At 30.2% G+C, this 17,544-nt stretch overlaps 1 protein-coding gene across 2 annotated transcripts; it reads right to left on the bottom strand.

Annotated features, from left to right (window-relative positions):
* Positions 1-1,910: 1,910 nt before the first annotated feature.
* On the bottom strand, positions 1,911-15,563 carry LOC142330116 (uncharacterized). 2 transcript variants are annotated; one of them, XM_075375195.1, is made up of 6 exons: positions 15,210-15,563; positions 14,976-15,075; positions 7,023-7,105; positions 6,572-6,663; positions 3,068-3,296; positions 1,911-2,345 (listed from the first exon to the last, which is right to left on the bottom strand). In XM_075375195.1, exons 2-6 carry the CDS (start codon positions 15,049-15,051, stop codon positions 2,211-2,213), a joined length of 615 nt encoding a protein of 204 aa, XP_075231310.1. In that variant the 5' UTR covers positions 15,052-15,075; positions 15,210-15,563; the 3' UTR covers positions 1,911-2,210. The 2 variants fall into 2 exon arrangements, with proteins under 2 accessions (XP_075231310.1, XP_075231311.1); XM_075375196.1 differs by lacking the exon at positions 14,976-15,075.
* Positions 15,564-17,544: the final 1,981 nt, after the last annotated feature.

Below are 17,544 nucleotides of genomic sequence, written 5' to 3'. Positions count from 1 at the left end.
ATATAAAATATCCTCAAGGTAGAATCCCAAAAAGTCTTCAGATGTGATTTTTACAGATTTATTTTATATAGAATCAGACATATATGGGCCTTGTTAACAAGACATGGTAGTTATGGTAGTTAGTTAGGTAGTTATGGTGTCTGCACTGTATATATATATATATATATATATATATATTATACCATCCTCATGGTGGTATTATATAGAAAAAAGGTAGAATATATAATATCCTCAAGGTAGAATCCCAAAAAGTCTTCTTCAGATGACAGATGAATGTGTGATCAGGGTAATAATCACACATAATCCCTAATAATCCCTAATCACACATTCCCTGTGTTAAAAATCAATGTCATCTGTCATTTGAAGACTAATTCTACCTTGACACTTTTTTCTATATTATATATTCTACCTTGACTTTTTTCTATATATACACACATATATATATCACACATAATCCCTAATAAGCCCAAGGTAGAATAAATATATATCCTCAAGGTAGAATCCCAAAAAGTCTTCAAATGACAGATGACATTGATTTAACATTCTACAGGGAATGTGTGATTAGGGTAATAATAATCACACATAATCCCTAATAATCATCCCTAATCACACACATCATTCCCTGTAGAATGTTAGATGACATGATGATATATTAATATCATATAATGTGATTAGGGTAATAATAATCACACATTCCCTAATAATCATCCCTAATCACACACATCATTCCCTGTAGAATGTTAGATGACATGATGATATATTAATATCATATAATATCATATGTTAGATGATATTATATTCTACCTTGAGACTGTTTTTCTTATATTCTCTACCTTGAGACTTTTCTATATATACACCATGAAGGGTAATCACACATATAGATATATATCTACCTTATATATATATCTATAATATATATATATAATATAAGGTACATTTTATATAAGGTAGATATATATCTAATATATAATATCCTCAAGGTAGAATCCCAAAAAGTCTTCAAATGACAGGTGAAATTGATTTTAACATTCTACAGGGAATTGTTATTATCCTCATGGTGTATATATAGAAAAAAGTCTCAAGGTAGAATATATAATATAGAAAAAAGTCTCAAGGTAGAATCCCAAAAAGTCTTCAAATGTCATTGTGTGATTAGGGATTATTAGGGATTATGTGTGATTATTTTACAGATTTATTATGTTATGTTCATTATGCAGTGAATCCATCACAGCACAAATATTGTTACAAAACACTAAATTATTTTTTTCAGAATATCAATCTTGAAACTCTTCCTGATAATAATGAAAGAAATATATTTCATATCAGTTTGGGAAGAGGATTCTGCTTCAAAAGTAGAACCTTCTTGCTCTTCTTCAGAATTCAATGGCTACCTCATATTCTGATTAATTTTCCTAAAGTTAAATCCTCACCACGAGGCACTCTCCTAATAGCAGATGGTGTACGTTTGGATATTAGCTATTCTTTTGTTTCTGTAACACAGAAATAATAGTTCAATGATCTTGTAGTTCATGCCACATATTGATATGGTAAAACTCATGTGCTAATTATCCCTAGCCCAGACAGTGAGATGTTTCAGACAGGTTGAACAGTAGATGTGATGGGATCAATTCTAACTTTGATCTCAAACCTTAATGCCGGAATTTACTTCATAGCATTTTTTAATTAGTGCAGTCAAACTTAATAGTTGTTCTTCAAGCATCGAATCCCTACACTTGTAACTATTTAGCTATTTGATTCAAACATTTTAATCACACCAGACGAAATAAAGTGGTAAGAAGTAAACAGGTTATAGCACATTTAAAAAAATTTTTAATCAATCTTAAAACTTACATGAAATTTTATTTATAAAAGAAGCATTGAAGTTAGCTTATTTGATTCAAACATTTTAATAACACCAGATGAAATAAAGTGGTAAGAAGTAAACAGGTTATAGCACATTTAAAAAAATTTTTAATCAATCTTAAAACTTACATGAAATTTTATTTATAAAAGAAGCATTAGTAAACACAATATCTTTAAAAATTTATATTCAGTCAAATTCAGTGATGAAGTTTGTTATACCACTAAAAATTATTAATACTTCAGACATCTTTAACTATACAGCTATCACCACTTGAATGATTAAAAACATTAAAAAAGTTACATTTTAAAGTTTATTACAAATATAATAAATTTTATTATCAGTACGATTAGTCTCTCTTGACACCTTTTGCTAATGCTTTAAATAGAAGTGTTGTTACTTTTTTCCATCCCTCAGCAACTACAGAATTCCATTTATCACCAAGATTATATTCTAGAGACTTTAAAAATATTTTTCTTGCATCCTGTAATAAATCAATGAAAAGTTTCACAAAATGTATATAATTAAATAGTATATAATTAAATAAATGTATATTAATACTAATTTTTAGTATAAAGTTTCACAAAATGTATATAATTAAATAGTATATAATTAAATAAATGTATATTAATACTAATTTATAGTATATATAATGCCAAAAACTAATATTTTTATTATCATAGCTTTGTCTTTGGTAGTTTCCATTTAATGCTGCCAAACTCCTTTGGCCTCAGTATAAGTTCTCTTATGTAGGTAGTGGGGTAGGTTTTTCTGGAGTTAACTAGTTATGTTCTGCCTTTACAGAACAGAAAAATTATACCATTACTGATTTCAGCTTTGTTATTTAAATGTAAAGAGGACAAGACTAGAAGAGGACAGTTCTTTGTGGGAGTGATTTTTCAATACTTTGTAGGGTAAAACAAAGAACAAAATTTAAAAATTTGCTAAAATATGTAGGAAAAGTATTATAGTAACACTTAAAGCTGCTAAATCCAAATATACTGTTAAAATAAATAAGAACATTTCATTTCTTATTTAAGATCTAATAGAAAAATTAATGAAAATGGAAGAGGCGATTGATAAATTCTAATAAAAGTTCCAATAACAAGCAGCAGGCTGGTTTTTCAGTTACCAAAGGTAAGTGGGAAAGTTGATAGAATATTTTTGCATGCTTCAAAAAATTATGCCCATGAGCTGTGAACTTACCTTAAACTGCTCAGGTTTTACACAATGTTTTTTGTGTACTTTATGAATTTTTTTTAATCCCATCTCTGCTTCACAAGGATCATCAATTTTTCTCACAAATTCTAGAACTGCAGGCATAAATTTTCCAGCAGCATGTTTCTTCTTAAATGATTTATTTGCTAGGATTGCTTCAGGACATGATCCATACTTCTTAAAATGTTTTGCATACGATGGATATTCCTTAAACAAGCTAGAAAAATAAAAAATGAAAGAATCATGAAAGAAAACAATTACTAATCAAATCAGAAAAGTTATCTGTAGAAAATTAATGTTATTCCAAATTACAACAAAGATTATGATCAAGGGGACCCTACAAAAATTAATTTTTTTTGGGGGGCGATAAATTCACTCACCCAGAAAACAAAAAACAAAACAAAAACAATAATAAGGAATAATAACTCAATCTAAGTTTGGAACAATAGTGTTCTGTAGTATGTCTGCTGTGGCTGTTGAATATGACGTAATATAATATAGCAGAATCAACCACAAATAAAGAACATGAAACAGGTGATTGCAAACTTTCAGTAATATTACTATTGTTGATGGCTATAGAGCAAACAAGGTGGCACCTTAATACACTTCCTTGAGGCACTCCATTCCCAAAGAATGGAGTGAGAATCTCCAACTCGCAAACATTATTACTCACAAACATTAAGTATTGGTCCTTGACTCTGTTCAAGGGTGTGTTACTACACCAAGCCATGTCATATACCTTAATATCAAAGATTGCAGATGATGTGCAGGTGGAGTATTGAATAGCTGCTTCCAGTGACACTAAATGGTCAATGTTAGATCTTCCCTTGCAGAAACCACATGTTCTATATGGTCAGTACCATGGCTCTGTTACGTACCATGGGGAAGACTTGTGCAGAGATTACACTATTATAAATACACAATAGGTGCTGAATTGGGAAGGTGTGAGCCTGAGTACTGAATACAGAGACAAATGTCAGAAGGAGTTTAATTCACCAACTGATGGGTCATTATGACCTTAACCCACCGGCTTGGTCTAGTAGTGAACGCATCTTCCTAAAAGTTGAGAGTTCCAGCATACAAGTCCTAGTAAATTCAGTTATTTTTATATGCATTTGTACTAGATCGTGGATACCGGTGTTCTTTGGCGGTTGGGTTTCAATTAACTACACATCTCAGGAATAGTCGAATTGAGACTGTACAAGATTATATTTCATTTACACTCACATCGTCATTCATCCTCGTACCAGAGGCTAAACATGAAAAAGAAGTAAAGAAAGGGTCATTATGACCCTAAGATAACCAAAACAAATGTACCGACGACAAATGTTTGTAGTCTATCACAATATAAACAAGTTGTAAATTTGTGCCAACTGTAAATTTGTGGTGTTTGCATTGTTAAAATTACATTTTTTGTAATGTAAACAGAGATTGGTGTAATCCATAGACTATAATTAGATTTAGAATTAAAACAAATAACATGGACATAAATACACCTAAAGAAATATAAATATATAAATGATTTTTATACATTCACACAAAAATTATACACCCAAACTATTGATTTATGTAAACTACATCCTAAGGTCAAGAAGTTCCACTAAAAAACTGTTCCATTAAAAATTCAGGCAGAAGCCTTACAGAATTCAGAATTTTGATAGTTTATAAATTTAAAATATCAGAATTTTGTTTGATAGTAATATTAATCTAATGTAATAATCTTAAATATTATAAATAATTCTAATCAAATAATCCTAATAGATTTAAGAAGGGTGGAAGCTGTATGCAACACTGTCTGGAAAATAAGTTTCTCATTTCTGAATTTTCCCTACTGCCAAAAATTTAAGAAAATTGATTATGTTAATTTAAAAATATTTTGATATATAATAAACTGAACATCATAGAAAATAACGATTTACACAGCAGCATAAGCAATCTAAATAAATAATGAAAATAAAAATTTATAATCTTCATAAATTATTTTTATTATTAAAATAATTTTTTGGGGGGGATGGGGGAGAACAGTATTTTGAATACTGTTATAATGTTTTTACTGTTCAAGTAAATGTTATAATGATCCGGTAAATTCAACGAACATTAAATTTAATTATAAATAATTGCTTAAATTTAACTTGCCTGTTAAAAATAACATTATTGAAAATATTGCTATTGATTCTGAGTTAACATTTAGAATTGACGATAATGACAAAGATTATGCATTAGTTTATGCATTACATTGCATAAGAGCCACGTGTGTTGCCTATCCTAGTTTCCAGGAAAAGCCACCATGAGAAAGAATGTAATGCAGCTGCAACATGTTTTTCTTTCTTTATTCTTAAGACTCCTGGACTCATTCGATGAACATCGTCCTATTATAGACTCAGTCCTGGACAGTATAATAAAATTGATCATTCTAATAATCCTGTAGTAGCTGCTCTCATGGGGTAGTCCTGCATTAGTGTATTTGACTACTATTGCATTGTCCTATTCAATTCATCATGAACATGTGCACAATGATAACAGTTTGTTTACTATTACATGTATATTACGGTACCTTATGTATTAACGCCACCGCAGCTACAGCTTTATTTAAAAACAAAGTAGTCAATCGGATTTCAGTGGAAAATGGGCCGGATATAGAGTTTAACATTAGTCTTTTTATTAATTTTAATAAATGATTATTTTTATATTTTATATAATTTAACCAAACAACCTACACTCGCTTTGCTTGCTAACCTTGACTAATTAACAGGAGTTTTGATTATTTAAATAAATAATTGCAATAATTACTTAATTTATAAAATAAATACTCAAAAAATTACGGTGTTAATTAGTCAAGGTTAGCGAGCGAAGTGAGTGTAGGTTAAGTTTGGTTAAATTAATATTTATAAAATAAATAAATATAAAAATAACAATTTATTAAAATTAATAAAGAGACCGCTCATTTTCCACCGAAATCCAATTGACTACTTTGTTTTTAAATAAAGCTGTAGCTGCGGTAGCGTTAATACTTAAGTACCTATACTAGTAATTAATTTTATAAATGTTATAAATTATCACTCTTGTATAAATAAGAAACCACTAAATAAGAGGAAAATATATAATTTGGAATTATTATACTATGAAGAACTGACTATGTGGATTAGTGTTTCTGAGATCACATTTGGATTACTTTGCCAGTGAGCTTTTGGAGAATATATGAAAAATTTAAACCAGAAAAAATGAATATTTGAGTACAGGCTACAATAATATATACTATAGGATCACAACTAGTGCTTTAACAGGATAATTCGAAAAGTTTTTTGGCCGATCTTTCATTCTTTAGATTTTTGTCAAAGTACTTTACATCAAGGCTCTCCTAAGAATCAAAATACAAAAATTTGTTCTACTTTCCTTGCATAGCTACTGAAATATTCATGTAATGTATTTTTTTTCTTTTATTTTATAATAAATTATGTAATTCAAAGCATTAAACATTATCAACAAACTTACGCTTTAAAAAATTCCATACTAAAACATTCAGGATTTTTATCTATTACACAAATTGTTTTAAAAAGTGCTTCTTTTTCACAGTTTGAAAGGCCCTGAAACAAAGGAATATTTTGTTATTCCAAAAGACAATTTTAATATATTCAATTAGACTTAGGATACATTTTATATATTACACAAGTTTAGAAACATTAAAGTAATGTACAGATGTTCTTTATTGATAGCAGCAATCTGGCAACTTAGCAAAGTATAGTTATTTAATTTCATTTTGATTTTATAACTATGAATTTTAGTTCCAAATTACATTTTACCATAAAAATTAATGTTATTAAAATTAAGTTTTACAGTAAAAATTTATGCTGTTATAACATCAGTTGCTAACTTGATAAAAAAAAAAACATTATTAAATAATTACAAAATTAAATTAAATCATATAAAAATTTATTTTAAATACCTTATCACATGAATAATTTAATTTTTTTATGTCATAATTAAATATTGAATTTCTCAGAAATGGAGTTTTAAATCTTCTTAAAACTGTAAACATAATTAAAAATTCAAATTAAAAATACTTCACATAAAGTCAAACAAAAAATACTGATAACCAATTAACAATAAACATGTAATAATAAGAATTCACAGCTGAAGTCTTTTCTTATTTTTTAAAAATTATTTTTATAAAAACACTCCTTTTTCAACAAAAACAAATTTTCTATGCAAAATATAATTAAAGAGAATTCAGGAAATAATTTCTACCTTGTTTAATAAATAAAGTTTATAAAAGCATTTTTTTACAGAAGTAAAAGAAAGCTACACAAAATTCCCAGTAGTTACCATATATGTCAACAAAATAATATCACAATTTTTTTTTATAAATAATTAATTACTACTTTGTTTTTATAAAAAATACTTGTAAATGTTTTAGCATATTTAACAAAGTAAACAAAAAAATTTAATAACTAAACTGGTATTATTAAAATAAAATAAGTACAAATTTGTGTAATTTAATTTAATAAATTGTTTGAAATTAAATGGTTTATGGTGAACTGAAATAAGAAATAGATTTAAATATTAAAGAAGGTAAAAATAGAATTTAGTTAAAACTAAATGGAAATGAAATGTTTAGAATATGCAGATAATACAAGAGTAGTTATAAAAAATATTAAGCATCGCAATATTAGCACTATATCAAAAATATTATTATTCAAGAGGAAAAAGATGATTTATCATAAGCTACAACAAAATAGAGCATGTTAAATTAAATTTGTATTACATCTTATACATGTATGTGATATTCTGTCAAAGTACGAGGTCATTCAAGTATTTGAAAAATACAAATATTTTGGCACAACTTTTAATATTGGAAGGAGTACCAGATATTTTGGTGTACTATTTATATATTTAGAGATAGATATATGCATATATGATATATTTAAAGGATGTATATCAGTCACCAGAATGTAACACCCCACTAAGTGATAGGATAACCAAATCAAACTGAAAAATGCAATGATACAAAATGAGTTTGTAGAAGTAGTCATCAGTTGACCACTCTATTCAGAGTTGCACATCTCGCTCAGTTACCTAATTCTCACAGCATTTTTTGTCATGAACCCTTGTGTAACCTCTGTTATTGTTGTGCTATTCCTTTATAGCTGAACACATTTTTCCTCAATATTTCATAACTTTTTCTGTTTGCAGATCAATGGTATCATTGGAATTAATGAAAAAATTGAAAAACATTGTTTTTTGATCAAATCTTTGTTTTCCAATTTTTCAGGTAACACATTTAGCAAAGCTCTTTATTTTATTATATATATATGTAAATGAATATTTAATTTATTAAATTAAGTAGCCAATCTATCACTAAATAGTTTTAAACTGAATACTAACTACATTAAAACATGTCATTAACAACAATGCAATCACTAACTCCAAGAAGGAACTACATAATCAGCCCGATAAAAATTATCTGAAATAACCAATTCCACAAAATCTGAAAGTAAATTGTTAAATTTTTGAGGTGAAATTTTTATTATTATTTATTGTGAGTGACGTTTACAAAATATTGTTGCACTAGTAACAATATTTATACTGTTTTAAATTTAATAAATTTTAAATTTAATATGCTCTATTTAAAAACTGTTTACAGGTTCTATTTTTACTTTTAATGTGGAAATTTATGGTACTCTTTAAATTTATTTTGGTAAATTGTGCAGTAAACATGGAACGATCTCAGTTTGAGTATATAACAGATCATTTATCTGCACATGAATGCAGAAGATTAGTTGCTGCAATCCAATATCGTTCACATCAGTTAAATAAAAAAGCACTTGATTCAGCAGGTAAATATTTTAAAATCATTAACACAGCTGTAGTTATATAGTTTTTAACTTAATTGTTAAAATATGAAAAATCAAAAACGTTTTAAGGTTTTTTCTTCATTGAATCAAAAAATCAAATTTATATATATATATATATATATATCATTATTACACTTCATGATAGATTCTTATACTTTTATAATATATTTCTTGACAGATATATTAGAAGAGCATAAACTCCAAATAGGTTCTTTAAACTTATCCTCCCAGATTTTAAAAATATTTTAGAAAATACTGCTGTGACTCTTACTTTACTACTTCCCTGACTACTGATAATAAAAAATAGTTTCAGATCCTGCAAAACTGTTTATCCTCTTTAAGAAATACTATGATCTGTTTAACACAGAAATTTGATATTGTTGATCTTCCAAGTATTATTAATTTTAGTGGTAATATTATCTTAGAGGTGACAAGTTAGATTCCCTGTTATCACTGATGATGAGGTTGGTTCAGTTATTTGGAGGATAAAATAAGTCCAGGATAATACAGGCTTGTATAACATATCTCATTCGTCATTAAAGTTGTCTATGACATTGACAAGTCTATTTTGGCAGTTAATTTCAGTTGCAGCTTAAGGATTAGTATTTTTTCTTAGTCTAGAAGCAAGCAGCTACTATTCCTACTTAAGAAGGATAGTAATAATGTACCTAGTTTCTGTTATGGGGGCTTTACGTAAAAATGTTGTAAAGGATGTCATTAAGTATTTATTTAACTATGTTTATAATTTATCTCTCCTGGGCCATTCTAATACACCCAATCTCTTAAGCAGGAAGTATCTGTTGGTCCTGCTGTTGAGAGGCAAGGTCGAGTTGATGTTTATTTTGACTTCCAAAAGGCTTTTGATAAAATTCTTCACTATTTGTTGTTACATAAATTATCTTCTAACTTAGCAATGGTACTATTTGTTGGATTCAATCCTACTTGCAGGAGAGATCATTCAAAATATTTTTTCAAGGAGCAATTTCTAGGAAATTTGCAGCAGGCTTCAGAATTCAACAGGATTACAATCTTGGGTTTCTTTTATTTATAATTTCTACAAATGATTTTGTGGAAGTAACCACATGTGATTACCAGTTGTTTGCATATTATGTCAAAATATATTCTTCAGTTAAGAGTGCAGGAATATGTTCAGGAAAATTCCAAGAACATATTGCACATGGTAGTTACCACACTCATCACACAAATTACAGTGTCCTCAGTACCCTTTCGAAAATGAAACCCATACTGATTCTCCATCAATAAGCCTTGCGAGGTCTCGTTTGTATGCAGCTACAGAACCTTTTCAAAAACCTTACCAATAACCAGCAATAATGTCAAGGGATTATACAACGAACTAACAGAGGCATCCTTGTTGCCACCTTTAAACAAAAATTTTACAATCCCTTTCTTTCAACACACAGGAAAGTATCCTCCAAACAAAAATTTTTGAAACTCGTGTGGCCACTCATACACTCCCCCAACCAAGCAAACAAGAATCTCCGCCATTATTCCACCAAAGCCTGGGGCCTTACTCCTACCTAAACTACAGATAGCTTGACGTACCTCAGCCTCTGTAATCTCCAAGGACACTACACCCCCGCAAAACTGAGCGACCTCACGCCGCACCTGCAGATGGTATGCAGTCTCTCCAGCTTCACTGTCATCGGACAGTAAATTGTCCAGCAATCTGTGTAAAATTTTAGATGTGTAACCTGGTCAAGAAAGCAGACAGAAGAAAACATCCTTTCGTCATTTATGTCCGAAGACCCTATATACTACTTCCCAGGGATCCTTGTTCCCTTGCTCATGCACAAAGGAACGCTAGGAATTTTTCTTTGCAGTCTGGACTTCATAGAAATATTGAGATCTCAAATCTTTATATTCAGCAACAAGAACTGCCCACTATTTTGGATCATCATCATGCTGAGACACTCTCTGAAAATGGCAGTCAGTCCTCTTTAAGGCTGAAAATTCCCTACACTACAACAGTGCAAGCCTCTCTCAATCAGAATTTCAGGGAATTGAACACTCAGCAGCATCAATGAAAGCCGTCGACAAACCTACTGTCAGTCATCCAAATTCAAGAAATCAAGTCTCTGCTCCAAAACCTGAAGCCTGGCTGAAAGGAAGACTAACAAATTTTCTCCAATCTGCATGCCTCTACAGGAAACGACCCTGCTGAACTGGAACATTACATCATTAGTGCTCACTCAAGCCAAAAGCAATTTCATAAGCAATCAATCGATGATCACTTGAGCAATCATCAACCACCTTTCAATAATAAACATTGGCGGGAATAAACCTATCAACACCTATCTACCATACCTATGTAGGTGGCAACTCTCCAGATACAATATATACTGTAGACTATATTGAGCTAAAAAGCCCTTTAAAGCTTTAAAGTCATCACCATCATCGGTAAAACCATTATACCACAATAGTGACTTAGCATTCACATTTACACCAATAAGGATTGTACTAGTGCCAGAGAATCATAGGAATTTATCCAGACCTCAAGTAGACAATCAGCAGGATCTCTATACTGAAAATATGAACTTTCAACATAGAGATGCAAGTTCTGAACATCCAAACTGACAACATGATGATTATCTGAGAGCTGCTGAATTGAAAACACAATCAAGTTCCCTTCTGCACACAACAGCACAGACACACTATCAAAGCCACAATATTATCTCTTCCAACAAGAAAAACCTGGCAGTTCATCAGACACATTTGGATGCAGCGACGAAACAGCATCCAACCCTCTACATAAAGCAATCTCATCAAGCTCACTGTGAATCACCTATGCATTTCATTGCCCAATTTTAATTTTAACTATCTAACAATAATGAATTGTAATACATCTCAACGGCTCTCAAATAACAGCCACAATCATAACTATTCACAGAGTGCTTGTGATCCTTTTGAAGATGTCTACAATTTGCACAAGTCAGACCCTCTGACTTTGCCCCTTCACGTTTATCACTTATCACATTTATCCCCCACAATGAGCACACGTTGCCACCAAATGTTCATAGAACTGGCTCTGTGTCCATACTGGCAGCATATGAAGCATCGCTGAACATCTAAGTACTCCTTGACCCTACAAGAAGAAAAATCAATAAACAAGCTGCCCTCAGCAATTAACAGTTTCGAAAGATCAGGACTCACATCAAATACATTGTCGTAGCACTCTGCCTTGCACCTACCTGTTTCAAATAACAATCAACATTCAACCTTAAAGGCTGCTTCTGTCATTTGAGTAATTTGCTCTTTAATGAGTCAACAACTCCTCCTCTAACAAACATCAATCGATGTCATAAACTATAACCCTGGGACACCTCTTCCTCTTACGGGCGACTTTCATGTCAGATTTATCACCCTTGAGTGAGTCAAGGACTTTCACTGTCCTTTGTCATCAATGATAACAACTAGACCCTTTTTGGTTTCTCTTATACTATAAATTCTCAGGTTCGACCTCTTCTGATGAAAGACGACCTGGAATTTGTCCTTCATTTCTGTTAACAGTAGCAGCTGGTTACAGTACAATTTCACGGGAGGCAGTTTTGGTGATTGCAAGCCTGAATCAATAGATTTGATTGCATCTATTATTAACAGCATTATGTTGCTAAGAAGTCCAGTGAGTTGACTTCAGAGAAAGTGTGGGAAATTGAACGACATGGCAGGCCAGATGGGATGAGACAGAGAGTGGGCGTTATAATCCATGATCTCTTCCCAGATGTTGTTTGTTTGCAGGACACCTCTTGGGTACACCCAAACAAGTACGTGATGCAATTTCTTTCTGGGCATGGCACTTTCAGGGGCAGAGTGCAGTGACTCAACCTGGTGGACTCCAGTATGTGTCCACAATGTGGACAGTTGGACGATGCCTACCGTGTTCTTTATGTATGCCCTAAGTATGAGCTAATGTGCACGGAGATTATTTGTCAGGTCGATGTTAGATCTGTGTGTAAATTGCGAGGGACTGGGCTGAGTGGGTGATCTCATTCAGAATTTCATCATTTACTTGGCAAGGGAAAGGATTGCCAAAGAAGTTTAGAGTTCTGCTTGGATTTGCCTTATCCTACATTTTGTTTTTTTTTGACTTGTCTTACAGTTTATGTTGCTTTTGGTTTTATGTTTTGTTATTGTTTCTTGTTTTCGTGTTGTTTTGTACTAATGTTGTGTGTTGTACTCAACTTTTTCCTATTTCAGGTAGATAGTGATTTCAGTTCCTTCTAGTAGTCTACTCAGCCTTGTTAAAGACTTGAGCTTGTGTTTTATTTTAAAGAATTAACTAGTAGGTAGTAGTACACCGGTGGCATCCTGACTGAGACAAGAACAAGGCTGAGAGATGCCTTTTGCCAAGGTTTTGAGGATGACCTCCAGTAAAGCCCATCAAGGCTAGGTACAGAGAGGCTGGCATGGCAACCAAAATCATCACATGGAGGTTGTCTGACCCTGAGGGGTCAGGATGTGTGTGATGTTCAAAATTGTAATAAATATAAATCTAGTACTGTAAGTAACTGCATCTTTGATCAGGTGTCTCTGAACAACAATCAACATTATTGTGATGACCTAGACAATCCTTTTTAGTAATTCAGTTGATTTTAGAAAAAAGCTTTATAGAGTTTTTGGCTATTAGGTGAAATTTACCTAAACACAATGATTGCTTAATTTGATTTTAGTTTTATTACTGAAGTAGTTTGCTCTTGGATTTGAACATTAAAATAAATGAATTTCAGTCGTAGAATTATGAATTTTTATGCTGCTACATGAAAAATAAACCAAAGTGATACCTATTTTCTCTCATTCAAAATTCATTCTTTTATCTCACACTGGATGGCTGTTTTCTGTTCGCTGTGTATGGGTTGTTTGGCTAGAAGGGAATTTGGGAGACCACCAAAAAACAGGGGAAAATTTACAATTTTTTTTATTTTACTGATTGTAATAACAGAGAATGAGGGATAAATTTTTTTTTACACTTCGAGTAAAGATATCCTGAAAACTGCAAATTAAGTGCATACTATGTTGTATATTTATAATGTGTAATGTTTTCACAATTTAAAATAATGTTACTGCATATTTTAAAAAAATATTAAGATTATGAAATCACAGAATTTTTTTAATAAAAGTGACAGTAAGATTTCAACAATATCTTTACTATTTTCAGTTTTTCACTGCTGTTTTTTTTCAACATCTGGTCAGATAAACATTTTCATAGCTAGACTACACAATTTTATCATAGAACTACTTAAAAGTCCCTTCATTCAAACAAGAAAGTTTTGCTGAGAAATTTTAATGACTAAACAGTTATTAAAAAAAGTCTGAAATTTCATTAGTTGTAAATAAATAATAAAATATTAATTCGCAATTGCCACTGATGTGACAATTTTTTTTTTTTTTGCTTTCTGATTTTGTATATAAAAAATAGAAAAAGTTTCTGGTTAATCGATTTACAATATTAGTTAATGAGGTAAATGAATTTACTGAATAGAATTGCTTAACAGAGTATTAAGTAGGCAACTTCCCGTGTACTGAGTTTCTAATTTAACGTAAGTTCATTTAATGTACGCACTCATTATATTACTTTTCAATATAAAAATATACCTATCGTGCATCACTTTGTTTAAATATACTAAAACTTTTATAATAAAAGTGTTTAATTCATTAAAAGACTGTAACTTGTAATATAACTAAGACACATATTACTCATGTTAGTCACATTTATAGGTACGAATATGTATCACTTAAAGGAACTCATTTTGAACTAAATAAAACAATCAGAAACAAGATTATATTATTCAGTCTCCATAAACCCTAAGACATTCAGAATAATTAACTACCAAAATATAAAACCTATGGTATGGCTGTTAACAATTGTTATGTGCTTGGGTGATTATTACTATGCCAAAACTTGACATGTATGTATTTTTTTGATCATATAAAAGATTCATGCAAAGCTTTTAAGACTGAGAGAAAAAGAAATCATTATTTTATAAAATATGAAAATAAGTACCGCTTACTGATTACCACTTAAGTACCAATTTCCATGTAGGAGCAGTAGCATCTCTGCCTTTCAACCAGGCATTCTTTAGATAAAAATTCATTATCATCCATCAGCAGGTATTATAGGGCATCAGCCTGTGTTTGTCAAAAAGTAAATAAACTATTAATCAAAACAGATATATCACAAAAACAATATGTGAAGGCAAAATACATTGTAGCATTAAGCTATATAAATATATACCTTATTATTCTTAATATGTAATATATACCTCTTAGATATTTAAACATATATCTTCAGTTAGAATAGATTCAACAGATAAACAGTAGTAGACCTGGTAAAAATAAACAACAGTATGTATCGGACAAACAGAATAAAGATGTAATAAACACATAAAAGCACTTCACAGCAACATTGAATCAACAGTAACCAACAATCTCATAGAAAAAAATTTACAACACATCAGCAATATAACATTAACCTAAATTACTGTACATAATATAAAGAAGCTACTGCTGCTATTAGCACTTCAAAAATATTTACCACAAAAATGACAAAACAAAATATTAACACACATAATTCAAATCTAATATGCTTTTTAACCAAATCCTAAGAATATAACAATAAGAATCCCTATGAATAATGTAAACTGATACTAGATGATAAACAATAATGCTAATCAATATTAATAAAAATAATCACAGATGTAGCTAAACACAGAAGCAGTTCTTATACTACATCTGTATTCTTAGTTTTAAAAAATCTATGTAAAGTAAATTATTCTATTATCACTAGTTCTAAGATTGTAAACTTTTAATAACACAAGTTATAACCGGTAGAAGGGAAAATATTTTATATATACCTTGAGCTCATGTAAACATTTTTTCCCAAAATGTAGGGAAACAAGATCTCTTTCCTTAAAAACCTAAAAGAATTATTATACAAATAATATACAAATAAAATTTTTCTTTAAAATAACTTTATTGCAAAGTATTTTTTTAGTGTCTCTTGGATAATAAACTGGGCAAATATATTTGAATATTTAAAACACATTGCATTTGTCCATTTTATAATTTACATAATTACTTAATCAGATAGGATAAGAAGAAGTTCAAAAGAAAAGGTTTAAATCATTAAAAATTAATATAGTCATATTTTATGTAGTATAGTAGTGAATTTTTAAGAATATCTAATTTATTTGTCATGGTTTTGTAGAAAATGCGATTCCAGATGAAATAAAGTGTGTTGATTTATTATTAGAATGGAACAGTACCGAAAAAAAAGGTAGAAGTCAGACACATCAACTAGTTTGTTTGCGTTTAAGGCAATTAGGACATCCTGAATTAGCTATTTGGTTATCAAATAACGTATACAAAAAACTTGAACAACAAATTGCACATCCAGAATCCATTTCAGAAGAGAGAACATCAGAAAAAAATGAAATTATTGAAATAATCAGGTAATAAATGAAATTGTATTCAATAATCATAAGTAATTAAAAACAAATTTTGAATACATACAGTAGAAATTACTGACCAGAACCCGGAAAAAAAATTTGGTAGAATCCAGATTTTATCAAAAATTTTGTGGGAAAAAAAATATTAGTTAGCCTGTATAATTTGCAACAAAATTCTATTAAAAACATTTCAGGGGAGGTTTTGGTTCTCTTTTTATGAAAATCTTTGTGGATTTTATCAAAATTTTGTATTATGATTTTTCATCTTTATAAGAATATACACAAAGTGTCGGAAATTTGTATAAGTCTTTGTTTTTATGACTATTGGGTAGAACTTTTCAAAGAATTTCTCCTTCCTTCAAAAATAATTATTTGATGACAAAACATGATAATGCTTTAAAATTATTAAACATAAGATAACTCGATTTCAAACTAATGGAAACATCCACAGGAGCTTTCAAAACTAATCGATAGTAAATAACTAAACAACTGAATATCAATAACTGAAGTACTTAGATCCGTAAAATGCTTTAGAAGAAAAAATTCCGGTATATTGAAGATGAGAATTTTTGCTTTTAAAAATATATATCTATTTGAGGGACAAAGTTTAAAAAGGAATTTATGGATAATTTTTGGCATAGGAAAATACTTTACTTTTCGGACAGGTGTAATAAGTTTCTCAAAGGCTGTCTGTATAGCATAAATCTTTATTATCTTCTATATGTAAACCACAAATCAACCAACATTAGATTAACACAGATTAAAAAAATATAAAAAGGCCACCGAGCCACAACTTTAGCTTTTGTCAATTTCCCCTCCTCCAGAGAGAACAGTTTCACAAATTCTTAGGACGCTATCCCTCTGCGCTCTGATGGCTACCAGAATGTTCCAATATTCTGGGAGTTACCCGCAGTCCCAACTCCCGTGATATTTATTTAAAGAAAAAGAAGTTAAAGTTAAGGAAAGGAGGTGGAAGAGGAAGAAGAAAAGCCTACCCCTAGAGGAACTACCCCACTATTTACAAATATTAACAATCACCTTGATATTCTATACATACACAATAAAGGACAACATCTTAATTTTGCTCTAAAATTATGAAATATATAATCTTGTAACAATGATACAATATATTTATGAATAGGCACAATTA

Source organism: Lycorma delicatula, chromosome 9, assembly GCF_047948215.1.
Source record: "Lycorma delicatula isolate Av1 chromosome 9, ASM4794821v1, whole genome shotgun sequence".
In the NCBI taxonomy this organism is placed as follows: domain Eukaryota; kingdom Metazoa; phylum Arthropoda; class Insecta; order Hemiptera; family Fulgoridae; genus Lycorma; species Lycorma delicatula.
This window is presented reverse-complemented; position numbering and strand designations above follow the sequence as displayed.

Bases quoted from the DNA above. Each gene is read 5' to 3' on its own strand.
- LOC142330116 (XM_075375195.1), bottom strand. From the start codon at position 15,051: ATGGATGATAATGAATTTTTATCTAAAGAATGCCTGGTTGAAAGGCAG. The intron at 7,106-14,975 runs GTACTTAAGTGG...TTATGTTTACAG, and splicing joins CTGCTCCTACATGGAAATTG to TTTTAAGAAGATTTAAAACT. The intron at 6,664-7,022 runs GTATTTAAAATA...CCTTTGTTTCAG, and splicing joins TAAATTATTCATGTGATAAG to GGCCTTTCAAACTGTGAAAA.